This window comes from Prionailurus bengalensis, chromosome X, assembly GCF_016509475.1.
Source record: "Prionailurus bengalensis isolate Pbe53 chromosome X, Fcat_Pben_1.1_paternal_pri, whole genome shotgun sequence".
Classification (NCBI taxonomy): Eukaryota; Metazoa; Chordata; class Mammalia; order Carnivora; family Felidae; genus Prionailurus; species Prionailurus bengalensis.
In genome coordinates, this window is record NC_057361.1 from 97,846,028 (window position 1) to 97,863,437 (window position 17,410).

General features: G+C 43.4%; 1 protein-coding gene and 1 non-coding gene across 4 annotated transcripts in view; both read left to right on the forward strand.

Moving 5' to 3' along the window:
• Positions 1–17,410, forward strand: part of DOCK11 (dedicator of cytokinesis 11) — a 204,439-nt gene that overhangs the window by 141,255 nt on the left and 45,774 nt on the right. For all 3 annotated transcript variants that reach the window (XM_043571394.1, XM_043571397.1, XM_043571396.1), the window contains 7 exons: positions 1,123–1,189; positions 3,010–3,057; positions 4,800–4,942; positions 6,317–6,432; positions 9,205–9,342; positions 14,009–14,191; positions 16,445–16,558. In XM_043571394.1, the coding sequence (XP_043427329.1) occupies positions 1,123–1,189; positions 3,010–3,057; positions 4,800–4,942; positions 6,317–6,432; positions 9,205–9,342; positions 14,009–14,191; positions 16,445–16,558 (809 nt within the window). The remainder of the gene's footprint in view (positions 1–1,122; positions 1,190–3,009; positions 3,058–4,799; positions 4,943–6,316; positions 6,433–9,204; positions 9,343–14,008; positions 14,192–16,444; positions 16,559–17,410) is intronic.
• On the forward strand, positions 1,900–1,972 carry TRNAQ-CUG. The gene has a single exon. It is a non-coding gene; the product is annotated as a tRNA-Gln (tRNA).

Sequence of the window (17,410 nt, forward strand, 5' to 3'; positions counted from 1 at the left end):
CTCCTCCCCCTTCCTCTTCCTCCTCTTCTTCTTCTTCTTCTTCCCCTTCCCCTCCCCCTCCCCCTCCCCCTCCCCCCCCCTTTTTTTTAAATCTCCCTAAGTAGCTCTTTGGAAGTAAAGAAAGCAGGCCAAAAGAGAAGTATATGCGATAGGTTGTAGGGAGTTTTATATCTGAAACAGTTTGATATATGTGCGCGGACATATGGCTAAAGGATAAACAGCATATTTTTAAGAGTTTATTTGAGCAGAAGTTGACTAGAATCAGGTAGCATTCAATCTAGCAGATAAAATTCCTGAGGAACTATACAAAATGAAAGCCTTTTATAGGCGAAAGGGAGCTGGAACAAGAAAGTTTACACAAGGAAAGAAAATGGGTTGGTTATTGCAAAGTCACTTTTTTTTTTAGGGGATGCTAGGGCTCCATCAGGCAGATTGCCTTACTAGTGCTGACCAGATGATTCCTAATTGACCAGTTTAAGACTCCATTCCTGGGAGAGCCCAAACTGTTATTGTCTTGGTTTGGTGATGTGGGGCTTAGCATAAGAACTCCATTTTCAGCCTGTTGTTGTTTTTTTTTTTAAACTGTGTGTGTGTGTGTGTGTGTGTGTGTGTGTATTTACATATTACCAGGACTTCAGAGTTTATAATGCAAAGACAAAGAGGAAGAAAAAAATCTCTCTCCCAAAGCTTAAAGTTCTCAAACTTTTTGGTTCACAGAGCCCTCTGAGTAGCAGGCAAAGGTATTTGACCTTCCCTTGGAGAAAATACACATAAGTACACCCCGTTGCATAAAATCTGAAGAAGCCCATTAAAAACCCTAGCTCTGTTTCCCTTCCTCTGTCTCAGGAATGATATGAAGATGAGTATCGGCTGTACAGAAGAATATTTACAAAGCAAATAAAAATAATTGTTAGAAGAGTTACAGATGAAGCGATACATTTGGGATTATTTCAAACAAATACAGTGTGTGCATTGGGCAATGAGATGGGAGGGAAGGCTCTAGATGAAACAGCTGGCCGTGGGTGGATGGTTGTTGAAGCTACGTTGTTGGTACTTTGGGGTGCACTATACTCATTGCTGTACTGATTTCAAGATCCACCACCTTATTTATTTCATTTTCAGATACTCTCTTAACTTACTGGAATAAAGTATCTCCTCAGGAGCTCATAAACATCCTCATACTTCTAGAGTAAGTCCTGTTCATTTATTTTCATAAATTTTCTCCTTATTCGGGGGATAAAATAATAACCTTTGTTTCCCAACAGCTTAATTGCTAATAATGTCGGAAATACGCGACTCTTTTGGCAACATCAAAGCTAGCAATACAGGCTCTTCGCACAGATAGGAGAAAACATGGTGGTGGAATGCTTACGCCACCATAGAAATTAGCTAAGAGATAGACCGTCTTTCAGCCCAGCAGCAGTCTTTCTGTGATCTGGAAGACTCGAGATGGCCTCAGCTGTCCGAAAGCATTCATTTGGAGTAGATGCTGGCTTAAGGGAGCAGCTTCAGTGACTGGAATTTGGAATTTGTACTCTTCTGTAGAGCTGAGTAATTCTACCAGTGTCAGAACCGTGTGTGTATGTATATATACATATATGTATGTACATATGTTATGTTATATATATGACATGTATATATTCATATACGTATGTGTTATGTTGTATATCATATGTATATATACATACATGTGTATATATCGTATCATATCTATTATATGTATATACGTATATAATGCATTTCCATTCCAAAGCTGTTGGGGGAAAATTCAGTCTTGCTTCCTAGTTCAAGGTGGGAAGTTGCCCTAGATTGTTTGCTGAGCTATTTGTACATCCTTACTCAACGCTAAAAGAAAAATGAGAATGAATCAGAAGAAATTTTCAAATAGCACACAGGGGCACCTGGCTGGCCCAGTCGGTAGAGCATGCGACTCTGGATCTCAGGGTCGTGGGTTCGAGCCCCACGCTGGGCGTAGAGCTTACTTTAAAAATAAATAAATAAGTAGCGCACATAAGTGATGTTTTTATGTGCATGTCTTTCAAAACAAAGAGAGGATAATCCACGCACGTTTATTAAAGGCTTTCAAAATTTTGCAGAAGATGTCAGCAAACAAAATGGTAGTTAAGGTTTTTGAAAAAACTATACTGGGGCACCTGGGTGGCTCAGTCGCTTAAGCGTCCGACTCTTGATTTCAGCTCGGGTCATGATCTCACAGTTTGCGAGGTCGAGCCCTGCGTTGGGCTCTCGCTCCCAAGCTGTCAGCGTGGAGCCTGCTTGGGATTCTCTCTCCCTCCCTCTCTCTCTGCCTCTCCCCTGCTCGTGCGTGCCGTCTCTCTCTCTCTCAAGATAAATAAACATTAAAAAAAAACCATACTGAAACATTTACTAATGAAAATATATGATGTTGGGGGTTTGCTTTCAGAAAAATACAGGAATTAGGGAGAGTGGGGGGAGAGCAGGGACACGTTCAGAGTAGAGGTTAAACAAGAATGGCCATAAGTTAATAACCGTTGGAGCTGGTGGGCGCTGGGTATGTGCGAGTTCAGTATGCTGTCCTCCCAACTTACGTATGTGTTTGAGATTTTAAATAATAGAAAGTATTCTAGTGTCATTATAAAAATATACCACTTGCTCCAATTTTTAGGGCTTAAGAAGCTTCTCCTTAGGTATTAATGGCTATGCCAGAGATCTTTGCTATGAAACGTTAACAGAGCACAATGTAGAATCATCACTTACATTGACAGGTTTTTTAAATGTCGTTAGAATTGTATGTGAAGGCATGGAGCTTTTTGGTGCTAATGTAGTTGTAGCAAATAAATCTAGAAAGATACAGTATCACAAGCCCACAAGTAGTTATGTGTACATGTCTGTATACCAAAACATATTATTGTAATATGGTTTAAATGGGCCACTCTTTGTAACACCCGGGTTTTCAGCTATGATGTCTTAAAATGTAAAGCGTGATAGTATCTTACTAACGTGCTATTTTTTTTTTTTCTTTCCTTCTAGAGTATGTTTGTTTCACTTTAGATATATGGGGAAAAGAAACATAGCAAGGTAATTCCCACTGCCATTTCCACTTTTTTCCTTCTATTCCAACAGAGGGCAGTCTTGATCATACCATGTAAAACCTAGATTGTTCATTTTGAGTTCACATGAAGGTGCCCATGATGTATTGAATATATCTCAACTCAAAGTGTAAATTAAACTAATGCGGACTGATACATTTTTTAAGTTTTCCAAAGGGTAGTGGTTAGCCCGATACGCAGAGTTTCTGTTCTAATTCCTAGAACAGATGCTTGTCTTTCCTGGAAGAGGTGAGAACGGGCTTAGATTCAGGAGAAGGCAGGAAATCATGAAGTGGGAACAGCTATAAGGTCTGTACTTGTAGCAACAACCTGTTAATATTGACTTCAGCTACTAAGGTAAATAGAAATCCCCAACAGTGATTGGGACGTGCATTCTATGTTAGTTATTTTCTTCTTTTCGTTACCTAAGTCTTAATGAGATAAATACTTTAGAAAATGTTTGAGGGACCCTAAGGAAAAGATTACTTATTCCAATAAGATGTATTTTAGAGGTAGAGTTAAGAAGCTCAAACAGAGTTCTTTTTTTTAAAAAAAAAAATTCACATTCCATGGCACTTCCAAAAACTACAGAGGCACTTTGGATGGAGTTTATTGCTAACTTTCGGGAACATCCTAATAGTAGGTAATTCAGGTGACGGTTTCCACTGTCTTTCCTGGTAACTTGGAGCTGGCATGGTAACTACCACCATGAGCTTTCACCTCTAAGATTCTGTCAATTCTCACAGTTTACTAGAGGACAGTCAAACTCCTTTCTTAGTTCCCCTATGACCCAGCTGTAGTTGTTGTTGTTTTTTTTTTTAACGGAATCTCAAAACTGAAGGAAAACAAAAATTGGCACATCCATCAACAGACATGTTTACAGAGTAAAAATTTCTGATCCAGATTGAACTCCAGTCCAGAAACAGAGTAGATTGGCCTTCGTTCTCGCACACCTAACCCCAGGAACTCTCCCCACCTCATTTCAATTCTGAGTATCCCCTCTCACTGTTTTCTCGGGCTTCTGCCCTTCCTCACCTTTTGGGAAAAGACGGAATCTTACTGCAGTGTTGGCCACTTGACTCTGATGTTTCTGAGAAGGAGGGAAGTAAGAAACTGTTTTTCTAAATGCTTTAATTATATGCTCATAGTAAAAGCTCTTTTAAATACACTTCAAGGGGTACCTGGCTGGCTCAGTCTGTAGAGCATGTGACTCTTGATCTCAGGATTGTGAGTTCGAGCCCCACGTTGGGTATAGCAATTACTTAAAAATAAGATCTTTAAAAAATGAATAAATACACATTAAAACTCCATACAGTTTCCAGTGATGATGCCTCATTTAAGCCAAGTAATAGTTGATAGAATATTGAACATAGTACACTGTTTATGTGGAAACCTAATCAGTTATTAGTTTAAAAAAAAAATCGAGGGGCGCCTGGGTGGCGCAGTCGGTTAAGCGTCCGACTTCAGCCAGGTCACGATCTCGCGGTCCGGGAGTTCGAGCCCCGCGTCAGGCTCTGGGCTGATGGCTCAGAGCCTGGAGCCTGTTTCCGATTCTGTGTCTCCCTCTCTCTCTGCCCCTCCCCCGTTCATGCTCTGTCTCTCTCTGTCCCAAAAATAAATAAACGTTGAAAAAAAAAATTTTTTTTTAAATAAAAATAAAAATAAAAAAAAATCGAACAATGAGATCTATTATTAGAGTACTCCCTTTCCTAACTTTAAAATTTATTTTAGGGTGCATGATGCCTGGCTGTCAAAGCACTTTGGGATAGACCGAAAATCACAAACCATGCCAGCCCTTCGAAACCGATCAGGAGTAATGCAGGCCCGGCTTCAGCATCTTAGTAGCCTGGAAAGTTCATTTACACTTAATCACAGTAAGTAGAAACGTGGGTAGGATACCCGTTTGAAATACACATGTAATGCGATTTAACCTTACAGCAATTCTAGCTTCAATCACCAGCACGACTGGAAATGACTTTACATTCGTGGATATATTTGCATACCTCTGTGATTATGTACAATCCTTTCATCATACCTGGATATCTAATAAAATGTGCATGGGTTTCCAGCGATTTTAGGCAATGGTGAAAAACCACCATTAGTTCAGTATTAAAGAAATGAGCTTTTTCCCACTGAATCGCTGTTCTCATCATATTATTTTACACTGGATATCCTTCATTCCTATTGTTAAACTTCAATGCAAATAGTGGCATCTTTTTTTTTAAGGATTTTTTTTAAGTTTATTTATTTATTTTGAGAGAGAGAGAGAGAGCATGGGCAGGGGAGGGGCAGAGAGAGAGGGAGAGAAGGAGAATTCCAAGCAGGCTTTGCACCATCAGCGTGGAAAATGGCATCTTAATATAATAGTATATGTAATATCTGTTTAGTATATAGAATGTCCGTTCCTTCAGTGATTTTTCAGGGATTGCACATACTGAGCTGACTGCAGAAATCAAAGAACTGTAAATACTATTTTGACAAAGGTATATTTCACACGTGTTGGAATGTTGACGAGGAGAATCCGACCAGGAGAGAAATGTTGCCCCGTCTGGGGAAGCCGGAGGGTTCTGTAAATAGAAGTGATCCTCTGAAGAGCAAATATTAATAAAAAGTCAAAGAGAAAACTTTCATTTCCATACAGTCCTCTGGAGGTCACAGAAAAGGAAGCCAGCAACACTGGCTTCGTAATAAGGACTAATAATAAAAACAAATATCCTGAGCAGATGGAACCTGAGCTAATAATAGACTCAAGACCTTTAAAAAAAAAAAAAATGCAAGTTTTACAGCCTTCAGCTTTGCTCTCATCGCTTGTGAAAACATTATGGACCTACTTCCTTCAGTTGGCCCAGATGCTTTGTTTTCCTTCTGATTTAGAAACAACGGTAGGAGGCTGTATGTGATGTAGCTGATTGTCTATTTCTCATTTTTGCGCACATAATTTCCTGTGTCATTCCTAGTTACATCACCGCAGTTCATCACTGAAATCTTGTCTCCGAAGAAGGGGGCACGCAATTCGGTGTTGCAGAGCTCTGGATACGGAGCCGAAGTTAGAATTGGCAGAGTTGACGAAGCAGGAGCGTATTTGATTCAGGGATAAATACAGCAAGACTCGTTAGGTCTGCAGGCGTCAAGAGCGTCTTTCCTTCTCGCTTGTCTCTCTCTGAGTCTTCGGGGGGAGCAAGAAGCATTCAAAACTGGCACGCGCGTCTCTGCGTTGGGCAGTTTTCATTTACTTTTTTTAATCCTAGGTTCTGCGACCACCGAAGCGGATATTTTCCATCAGGCCCTTCTTGAAGGCAACACTGCTACCGAAGTGTCCCTGACAGTACTAGATACCGTCTCGTTTTTCACCCAGTGCTTCAAGGTAAAAATGAAAAGTTAGAATTCAGTTGGTGTCATTGCGAAGAAAACAATATACGCGAAGTAATTAGTCAGAGGTAGCAGAGTGCAGTGAAAAAGCCCCGAAGGAACAGTCTGGAAACTTGCGTGACAGACCTTGTTTGCCCGGCTCCTGCGTGACCTTGGGAATTCACAGAGACTCACTTTCCCCTGGCCGTAGAGGGAGGGGTTGGGGCCGATTTGCCCTTCAGCTTCCTTCTGCCGCTTAAATTCTGCTGTTTGATTTTTGTGGGTTTCACAACCGCTTTCCATCACGCTTTTATGAAGACTATGTCCAGTCATTTTTAGCTTGGCTTGGGATCGAGTCGGTTTGCCCAAATACCCAGCACGGTGAGGTGCTCTGCCAGGGCTAGGTGATGTCCAGGCAGGCTGGCTGGCTTCCCTAGCCAGGCGCCTTGTGCTTTTTCTCAGATGTCCGCCTCTCAATACAGATCGTCGTTACTGGGATTTTACTAAAGGAGAAGGTAAAAAGCAGTGATCTTGCAGGGTTGTGGAGGGAGTAAAATGAGATAATGACTAGGAGAGTGCTTTGAAGAGTAAAAATGACCTAACTGTAACATAATGTAACTTTAGCGGGAGAACTCAAAATTGAAAAATCTTGCCTGCTTTCCCCTGAGTTACACAGACTGATTCTTTTCTCCCCTCTTCTCTCTGTAATTCAGTTCATTGCTTCAGCCCTCCAGATTGATTATGGAAGCCTGGCCTGGGCTTTTCAGGTCAGGGATTATGATCCTTGAAAATGGAATGATTATGATCCTTGAAAATGGAATTAGATACTAATAAGACATAGGCTACAGAATTTCTTTATCAAGGATTAGGTTTGTTCTGATTTAAAATGCAGATACTTGGGGCGCCTGGGTGGCGCGGTCGGTTGAGCGTCCGACTTCGGCCAGGTCACGATCTCGCGGTCCGGGAGTTCGAGCCCCGCGTCGGGCTCTGGGCTGACGGCTCGGAGCCTGGAGCCTGTTTCCGATTCTGTGTCTCCCTCTCTCTCTGCCCCTCCCCCGTTCATGCTCTGTCTCTCTCTGTCCCAAGAATAAGTAAACGTTGAAAAAAAATAAAATAAAATAAAATGCAGATACTTCTTATTTGACAAACATGTCTTGGCCCAGAGGTCAGGCACCATCTTAAGCACTTTACAACTATTAACTTACTTTTTTATTGTGGGGCCGGGGGCGGGAAAGGGGAGTGATTGCAAATGAGATCCAGGGTGGGGTTTTTTTTTGAGGTGATGAGAACGCACTAAAATTGGATCGTGACGGTTGAACAGCCCTGTAAATTTCCTAAAAATAATTAAGTCATGTATGTAAGATAGGTCAGTTTTATGGGGCATGAACTATAACCCAGTAAACTCAAACATACAAACACGAACCCGCTTTTGCTCCTTAGAATAGCTCTATGATGTAGACAGTTATTATTCCCCTTTTAATGTTTATTTATTTTTGAGACAGAGAGAGACAGAGTATGAATGGGGGAGGGTCAGAGAGAGGGAGACACAGAATCTGAAGCAGGCTCCAGGCTCTGAGCTGTCAGCACAGAGCCGGACACGGGGCTTGAACTCACAGACCGCGAGATCATGACCTGAGCCGAAGTCGGACGCTCAACCGACTGAGCCACCCAGGCGCCCCATTATTCCCCTTTTAAAATGAGGAAACTGGGGCTCACGGGGAAAGTGATGTCGCCTAGCTGATCAGTGACAGACTCAGGATTCAGATCCAGGCCAGTCCTCACAAGAATCCATGCTTCTAACCACTACACCCTGCCTCAAAGTAGTGCACTAAGGAAAGAACCAGAAAAGTCTTATTAATTCAGGGATTCTGGCTCCTGATGTCACCATCAGTTAGCTCTGTCACCATTTGGTATATTATTTTGTGTTTTTTGTTGTTACTTTGGGTCAAATTGTAACTCCCTAATTCGTTTCTTCAGGGATGGTCGGCCTAGAGAAGTCAGCCAATGCTTTAAAAAAAAAAAAAAGAAAAAAAGGTTCACAAACCCGTAGCTACTGCTCTACAGTTTGTTGTTTCTTTTCTGCCTCTGTTTGCGAGGAGTAAACATTTTACATAGTCTGTTCAGTTGTCGTGCCCCTTATGATCTCTCTTCCTGAGGTTTGTCCCCGGTAGCCAAATACATCTTCTACTAAACATACTTTTAAAAGTAAATTAGATAATAGACTTTTAAAATGGAAATGATATTGTCCGTAATTCTTACATTATTTAGTCTTCCCCGAAGAAATACAAAGCCTGGTTGCCTTGTGCCCATTTTTAATTTACTGATTTCTTCATTGAGAAGCAGTATGGTTAATATTGCGTAATATTAATAGGGTAAGAGGGGGCGCCTGGCTATTTCATTCTGTGGAGCACGCACCTCTTGACCTCGAGGTTGTGGGTTCAAGCCCCACGTCGGGCGTAGAGATGACTTAAAAAGAATAAAATCTTTGAAAACAAAATATTAACAGGTTCACAGAAAATATTCTTCCCGTACTAGATTGGAAAAATCATTTTTTTTTCATCTGTTTGAAATGGCGGAATTAAGTGTAAACGCAGTTTGTGTGGTATTTTAGGGTTTCCAACTTGAAAGACAGCACAAATGTCTCTAAGTTGTATTAAGCTTTTTCTTTTGCTGCAACGTTCAAGCAGTGGCTTGATAAACGGGTGTAAGTAAAGTTGGCTCTCTCATTGGGGGACGGGCAGCATAAACTATTTCTGCAAGATGTATTTTCGTTGTTGTTGTTTTGCAGAGTCAGCTTTTAAATAATGATGGCCACAACCCATTAATGAAAAAAGTATTTGATATCCACCTGGCGTTTCTTAAAAATGGACAGTCTGAAGTGTCACTGAAACATGTTTTTGCCTCACTGCGAGCTTTCATCAGTAAGGTAAGGAGAAAAGCTTTATAGCTGCTGGCGGGCTCCATCTGCCACATGAAAGAAACAGGGCAACGGTGATCGTTGCAGTGACATCTACAAGCCTCAGATAATGAAGCTATGAAGTACAGAACAGCGAAATACACAAAGAGGACCCACCCAAAACCCCTTAAAATCTGAACGTGCTTTTTGCTTTTTTGTTTTAATTTAAATTTTAATTAATTTATTTAAAAACTTTTTTTAATGTTTACTTATTTCTGAGAGAGAGCCACAGTGCGAGCAGGGGAGGGGAAGGGAGAGAGGGAGACACAGAATCCGAAGCAGGCTCCAGGCTCCGAGCCGTCAGCAAAGAGCCTGCGCGGGGCTCGAACCTGAACCCACAAACCGCGAGGTCGTGACCTGAGCCGAAGATGGACGCTTAACCAACTGAGCCACCCAGGTACCCCTATTTATTTTTTTGAGAGAGAGAGAAACCGTGTGTGCCCATGCACGTGTGGGGGAAGCGCAGAGGGAGAGAGAGAAAGAGAGAGAGAGAGGGAGAGAATCTTAAGCAGGCTCCACACTGGGCACGGATCCCGGCGCGGGGCTCCATTTCAAAACTGCGAGACCATGAGCTGAGCCCAAAATCAAGATCAGATGCTTAACCGACTAAGCCGCCCAGGCGCCCCCATGCTTTTTGCGTTTTATTTCACCTTGTCATTCCTTCCCATTTTCAGCAGGCCCCTTTGAAAAGTATTATTTTCAAATTACCAACTTTGCCAGTGTTTCTTCCGGTTTGCTTCTTTTGAAACTATTCTTGAGACGCTGAGGATCTAGAAGTTCTCAGTGCACTTATGTCCAAGCACGCGGAAAGCAGAGACCAAGTTTTATAGCCCCAGGGTCTCGCATGATGTCCTGCAAACGGTAGGCGTTCAGATGAATGAATTCTGCCTTTCCGTGCTAATTGTGTCTGCGGGCTTTACGTTATCAGGCTGCTTACCTCATCTCAACAAAAACCTCAGACCAGGCTTTTAGGAATAAATACGACGGAAAGAGTTAGCAAAACATTGATTTCTTGTCTGTTTTTGGTAGCTTGTAAACATAATCAAAAGCATCATAAACCAGGATGGAGTTAAAATTATGGAAAGGCACAGCCTAGGCTTCCACTCTGGTATGTAAAACTCCAACAAGACCAAGAAATTCAATTAGTTGATTTGTGTAGTGGAACAGCTAAGCATGGAACACTTTTTTTTTTTTGCCATCATTCTTTGTATGGAAGCTTATTGCGTTTAGTTGATGGAGAACTTAGGTGGATTTGAAGGTTGTTTTTTAATTGCCACTCCTTAATATAATTTTTGAATAAAGAAGTATCCGGAGAATTGGGTTCAACAGAAGCACATTATAAGGAACTAAGGGGAGAAAAAAAAGAAAAGAAAGAAACTAAGGGGAAGAGATTCAGAAATATTTCATTGACCAAACAGTTACTGGATAGGTACTTACTGGTGTTGGATACTTTGTCAGGGCTTGGATACTAAGTGTCAGGATACTTGGATACTTGGATACTAAGTCTAAGGGCTTATTGTCCAGTAGAGGGAAACACACACACACACACACACACACACACACACACACACACGAATGAATACCATTAGAATAAAAGAAGTCTATATAGGGAACCGAGGGCTGGCTGGAGGAGAAATGTTCTAATTTGGCGGAAGTTTCCCCGCAGCAGTAGCGATAGAACTTAGTATGGACTGAGCAAGAGAGGAGACTGAAGAGGTAAATGGGGACCAGATGGTTATGTACTCATCCTAGGGACTAGACTTCCTCTTTTGGGCATCGGGAAGCATGGAACCAACACAAAAAGATTTGTGTTAAGAGCAGATCGGTGCCAATGGGGAAAAACTCTCTCAAAAGTAGTGTGGACGGTAGATTGGTGGCAGTACTAAATAAAGGTGGGAAGAAGACTTACTACAATAAGCTAGGAAAGAGATGAGGACCTAAAATAAGGCAGTGACAGTAGAGATGGAGAGTCAGAGGCAGACATAAAACATGGGAAGGAAATTGAATTGATAGGATTTGGTCATCAGCTCACCGATTGGATGGTGGAGTAGGGTGGGTGATGTGAAACATAGAGAAAAAACTACATTTGGGGTAAAAGCTCATGAGTTCTGTTTTGTTTTAGGCCATCCAGTTAGAGCTGTTAGGACTGGCAGTTGGATATATGGATCTTTGCTCTGGAGAGTGATCTGGGTTAGAGAGCTAGACTTGGAGTCGTCTGTCCGTCCGTCCGTCCATCCATCCATCCATCCATCCATCCTGTATTTACCAAACACCTTCTCTCGGTCTGGCACTGTACTAGGTACTAGACATACAGTGGTGGAGATACAAAAGAAACATAGTCTCTGCTCTCATGAAGCTTTTAGTCTAGTGAAATAAACAAGTAAATTAACTGGTAATTGTAAGTTCTAGGAAGGAACTGAAGGTGCTAAGACAGAGAATAAGGATTTGTGGGAGATCCCTTACTTTAGATAGGCTTATCCCTTTTAAAATGAGACCTGAAATACAAAAAGGGGCCAGCTGTTTGAAAAGCTCAAGGAAGAACACTCTAGGGAGAAGGACATGCATAGGCAAAGGCCCAGAAGCTCTGGGAACTGAAAGGCCCAGTTTCACTGGAACATAGTGAACTAGGGAGATCAGCAGCATAAGAGTGGTAATTGAAGCCATGGGAGTGGTTTAATTTCCCCTGGAGAACATGTAGAGGAAGGACCCTCCCCCCCCCCCCAGCACCCTCCCCCCCCCCACACACAAAGGTCAAGAGCAGTACATGGGAGAAAAACAACATGGAAGGGGCTGGAAAAGAACTCAATGGAGATGAGAGGGGAACAGTCACAGAAGTAGGAAGAAAGGCAAAAAAGAAGGATATCCTGGAAGCCAAAGGAGAAAAAAGTTTCAACGTTATTATGAGGTATGGAGCCGTCTAATAAGGTAAGGAGGAAAGGAAATCCATTGGGATTGGCAGTTAGGAGGTCATTGATGATTTTGGCCATTGCCCGCTCAAAGAAGTGTGATGGAGGTAGAAACTAATGATAGGGGATTAATTACACTACTCCCATGCCCTCCCTTACACCTTTATTTTCATACTAGAGTATCTTGCCCGGCAATATTTGGTCTAATCTGGTGAAACTGTTGATGAGATTTCCCAACTGCCAATCAGAAAACGTTCATTAAACATTCATTATCCGCATAGCTTTGTACTTGGTGTTAAGGTGATTGCAAAGAAATAGATTCTTGGGGCTCCTGGGTGGCTCAGTCGGTTAAGCATCCAGCTTCAGCTCAGGCCGTGATCTCACGGTGGTTGGATTCGAGCCCCGCGTCGGGCTCTGTGCTGACAGCTCAGAGCCTAGAGCCTGCTTCGGATTCTCTGTCTTCCTCTCTCTCTGCACCTCCCCCACTCACACCCTGTCTGTCTCTCAAAAACAAATAAACATTAAAAAAACAAGAAGAAATACATTCTTGGGGCACCTGCCAGTCTCAGTCGGTGGAGCATGTGACTCTTGAATCATGAATTTGAGCACCACGTTGGGCATAGAGATAACTTAAAAAAAAAAAAGGTTCCTATAACATGGGTTTAAACTCAAGATTCCCAAGGAATAATTTTGAAAGGGTGGCCCTCTAGCTTCACACTCCCTGAAAAAATCCATTGTGTGCCCTCAAAGCAACTTCCTGCTTGCTTAGACATGTAAGCATGGGAGATTGTAACAAGCCTATGTTATGATGAATAGTTTATCTTCCACAAAGCAGCCTGAATACATTTTCAAAGTAATAGCCCCTTGGCTGTTTTGAAGATTGAGCATAACTTTTGCACTCTCTTTCTAACGCCACAATGTATCTTACTGAACAACTATTTATGAGAAGACTCACGTGCGTATGTATGTTTGTGGGCGTATACTTTGCCTATACCCCAGTTTGTTAAAAGATCAACTTTACTTGCTGATTAGATTCCCACTATAATTTTCTCAGCATTTGGGAGTTCGGAACATAAGGAACTCTTTAAATACACAGCAAAAGAGTAAATAATGCAGACTGTCCTTCCCATTTTCAAAGCCCAAACTGAGACCCATCAATCATTCATCATTGCAGCCATTCATTAATTTAATACGTACTATCAAGAACCTACTTATCGGGGCGCCTGGGTGACTCAGTTGGTTAAGCCTCTGACTCTTGATTTCAACCCAGGTCATGGTCCCAGGGTCATGGGATCAAGCCCCGTGTTGGGCTCCACGCCCCGCGTAGGGCCTGTTTGGGATTCTCTTCCTCTTCCCTGCTCTGCCCATCTCCCGTGCTCGCACATGCTCTCTCTCTCTCTCTCAGAAAACACAAAAATAACCCAAAAACCAAAAACAAAAGAGCCTACTTATCGTCTTTTCCAGACCATCGTGAGCTCTTCTCGGATCTGTAGCATTTACAGTCTGCCCTGCACATTTGTGTCGTGACCTGTCCGCTGACTTGAATTGTTCTATTATTAATGTGTGCCAGTCTCCGGTTCTCTGGAGCAGAGCCCTGACCTTAGTTTGGTTTTGTGTCCTCGAGGCACTCGGTACAGTTGTGAATGAGAAGATGGAAGGCGTTGGATGGGTGAGTGATTTGGGGGGCAGTGGGTTTCCGGATACTAACTTCCGTTTTTCCTGCTCTTTAGTTTCCCTCCGCGTTTTTCAAAGGAAGGGTTAACATGTGTGCCGCATTTTGCTACGAGGTTCTCAAGTGCTGCACCTCGAAGATCAGCTCAACCAGGAACGAGGCGTCCGCGCTTTTGTATCTTCTGATGAGGAACAACTTTGAGTATACCAAGAGGAAAACCTTTTTGAGGACCCATCTGCAGGTCAGTGAACACCGAAGCTCCTGTTCTCTCTTCTGTTCCCTCTTTAGCCTCTAGATCGAGGCCTGGCGATACTCGGTCCACGACGGTAGCGGTTAGCCACCTAGGTCTCCCCTGAGTGCCTGACCGTGTCGTCAGCGTAGCATACACGTTGGTGTTGGACGGCCGAGGGCACAAAAGTAAAATATCGCCGTTGTTTTATGCTGACCTTAGGTTGACGTGATAGTTTGGACATAATTGGGTGAAGTAAAACCTATTAAATTGCACCTATGTCTTTTTGCTTTTTAACGTGGCCACTGGACGCTTTAAAATTACGAATGTGGCTCACCTATTTCTGCTGGGCAGTGCTGCTCCAGAGTGTAGATGTGAAGAGCCCAGACTCTAGGGCGGAGTCCCAGATTCCCACTCACCGTGCGACCTTGAGCAACTGCCTGAGTCTCTCAGTGGCTGCCTCAGTTTCTTCATAGGTGAAATAGAGGCAAGTGTCTGTACCTCCCTCATAGGGTTTCATGAGGATTGAGTGAGATAAGGAAATACCACACCAAATATTGGTTGGAGAACATGACCGGTGAGAGCCCGTACGTTACAGTAACAGGTCTTTTAGTTTGTTTTTCACGTTCCAGCATGCCCAGTTTGTAAAGGATGAGAGACGGCTCAAGGTTTAGTGGAAAGCATGGGTTTTGGAAGCAGACCTACCCGGGTTTAAATCCTAGTTCGGCTACTTGCTTACCATGTGACCCTAGGCGAGTTACTCCGTCTGCCTTTAACCGTGTGCCTCATCTGTGACACGAGGCCAACTCAAACAGGTATTGTCGTCACCCCCCTATTACGAATGGGGAAAGGGAGGCACAGAAGCGTTCCGTAGCTTCCCCACAGCCACACGGTGAATAATCGATAGAGTCAAAACTTGAAGCGAAGGCAGTTTGACCCTAGAGCTTGTGCTCCTTGTTCCCACAAAGCCCTGCTTCCCGGGAGCGGCCATCGACACCTTAACGTGAATCATTTAGGTAATCATCCAAGGGAGCTTGAGAGATTCAAATTCCCATCAAAGGCCCTTCCGTCCACTGCTGTCTAAACTAGACAGACCCCAGCGAGAAGCCAAGGAGTTGGGAGTGTGGCACACGGAAATAGACCAGCGAAAGGCGGGCGAGAGGCCGTCAGAGACAAACGTCATTTGTTCCCGGCTTTGCCGGAGCTACTCCTTAGCAAAGCGTGTTTACAGTGGGGGTCCGACCGCCCCTGTTAGCAGTTCATGATTTTGAAAACCGTTTTAGATCTAGCTGTGCTATGAGTTTGGAACAGCCGTTCACCTCTAAACCAAGAAACGTCCCAATAACGTTTGTCACTGGGACCTTTGGAGCTGCTCTTACACTAGCAGAATTTAAACCCCTCACGTATGAAGAAACTCGATTATGATGGAACTGTGAGGCATTTAAAAAAATCTTTTTAGGTGTATTTATTCTAAGAGAGGTCAATCAGGGGAGAGGCAGAGAGAGAGAGAGAGAGACAGGAAGAGAGAGCATCCCAAGCAGGCTCCGTGCTGTCAGCACAAAGCCCAAGGCAGGGCTCGATCTCACAAACCGTGAGAACATGACCCGAGCCAACATCAGGAGTCCCACGCTTAACCGAATGAGCCACCCAGGCACCCCGGTGAGGCATTTTTAAAAGAAGCATTTCAGGAGCGCCCGAGTGCCTCAGTCAGGCATCCAACTTCGGCTCAGATCCTAATCTCGAGGTTCCAGCCCCACACCGGGCTCTCTGCTGTCCGCGGGGAGCTCACTTCTGGTCCTCCGTCTCCCTCTCTCTCTGCCCGTCCCCTGCTCATGCTCGCTCTCTCTCTCTCTCTCTCTCTCTCAAAAAGAAATAAACATCTAAAAATTTTTCTTTTTTTCTTTTTATTTTTTTTAATATTTTTTTTCAACGTTTATTTATTTTTTTGGGGGGGACAGAGAGAGACAGAGCATGAACAGGGGAGGGGCAGAGAGAGAGGGAGACACAGACTCGGAAGCAGGCTCCAGGCTCTGAGCCATCAGCCCAGAGCCCGACGCGGGGCTCGAACTCCCGGACCGCGAGATCGTGACCTGGCTGAAGTCGGACGCTTAACCGACTGCGCCACCCAGGCGCCCCAAAAAATTTTTCAAACAATAAAAATAAAAGAAGCGTTTCCTACGGGTGCTTATGGGCTCATACAATGATGAGGATAAGCAGCATTTGTTCAAAAGACACTCGAAAACCAACGTGTGCTTCCTCCCACAGATCATAATTGCTGTGAGCCAGCTGATAGCCGACGTGGCACTAAGCGGAGGATCGCGATTTCAGGAATCCCTGTTCATTATCAATAATTTTGCAAACAGTGACAGACCTATGAAGGTACGTCCTCACTACAAGTAATAAACTAGCACCACATTCACTGTCAGAGAAGCTTACACTCCTGTAGTCAAACCCTCATTGGACTCACAGCTTTTGATGGCACAGGGCGTATATAGAACGTGGGTTTCACGAGTCAAGGCTCTGTTTGGTACGGCATCCAGAGCGCCGCCCGGTACGGAACAGAGCTTCAGTATTCGTTGACTGGATGGATGAATGACTATGTTATGTATACACAGCCGTTAGAGCTAGTAGGATTGGAATTTTTTCCTGAGCTTGATTTCCACACTTGCTCAGACAAGGCATGGATTCCTTTTTGACTACCATTTGGCTATACCAATACCATTTATGGTATTGGTTAATGAAGCACTGAGTTTGAACTTCCACAAAATGTCACTGAGAGTGGCCAACAGAGGAGGAATAACGCAGAAGGAATTCACCACTTGATGGTCTTCTGAGTTTTGAGAATTCTCTTTGAGCTGATTATGGCTTGCCGTGGATATGTGTGGGCAAACCCAAGGCCAAGGCTGTCGTTCTCCGGTAGCAGCTGGCTGAGGCCAAGCCTAAGACCCTGACCACCGGTCGTATTCCTTACCCACATACTCAGAACCTATGCCATTGTAAAAATTCGTTTGTCTTGTTGCACGGAAAACAGGTTCTGATCTTCAGCAATGCACGTGTACAAGGGAAGAAGAATCTTTTTGTCAGTCAAGGACTTTTCCTCCCCAGGGGATCATCGCCATTCTTGGGAAAGGTCATCCTCCAGGATAATTTAACCATATTGTGTAAAAACTGTAAGAAAAAAAAAAACAAACATAGTCACAGCATACTTGATGTTCGGGACGTGTAGAATCT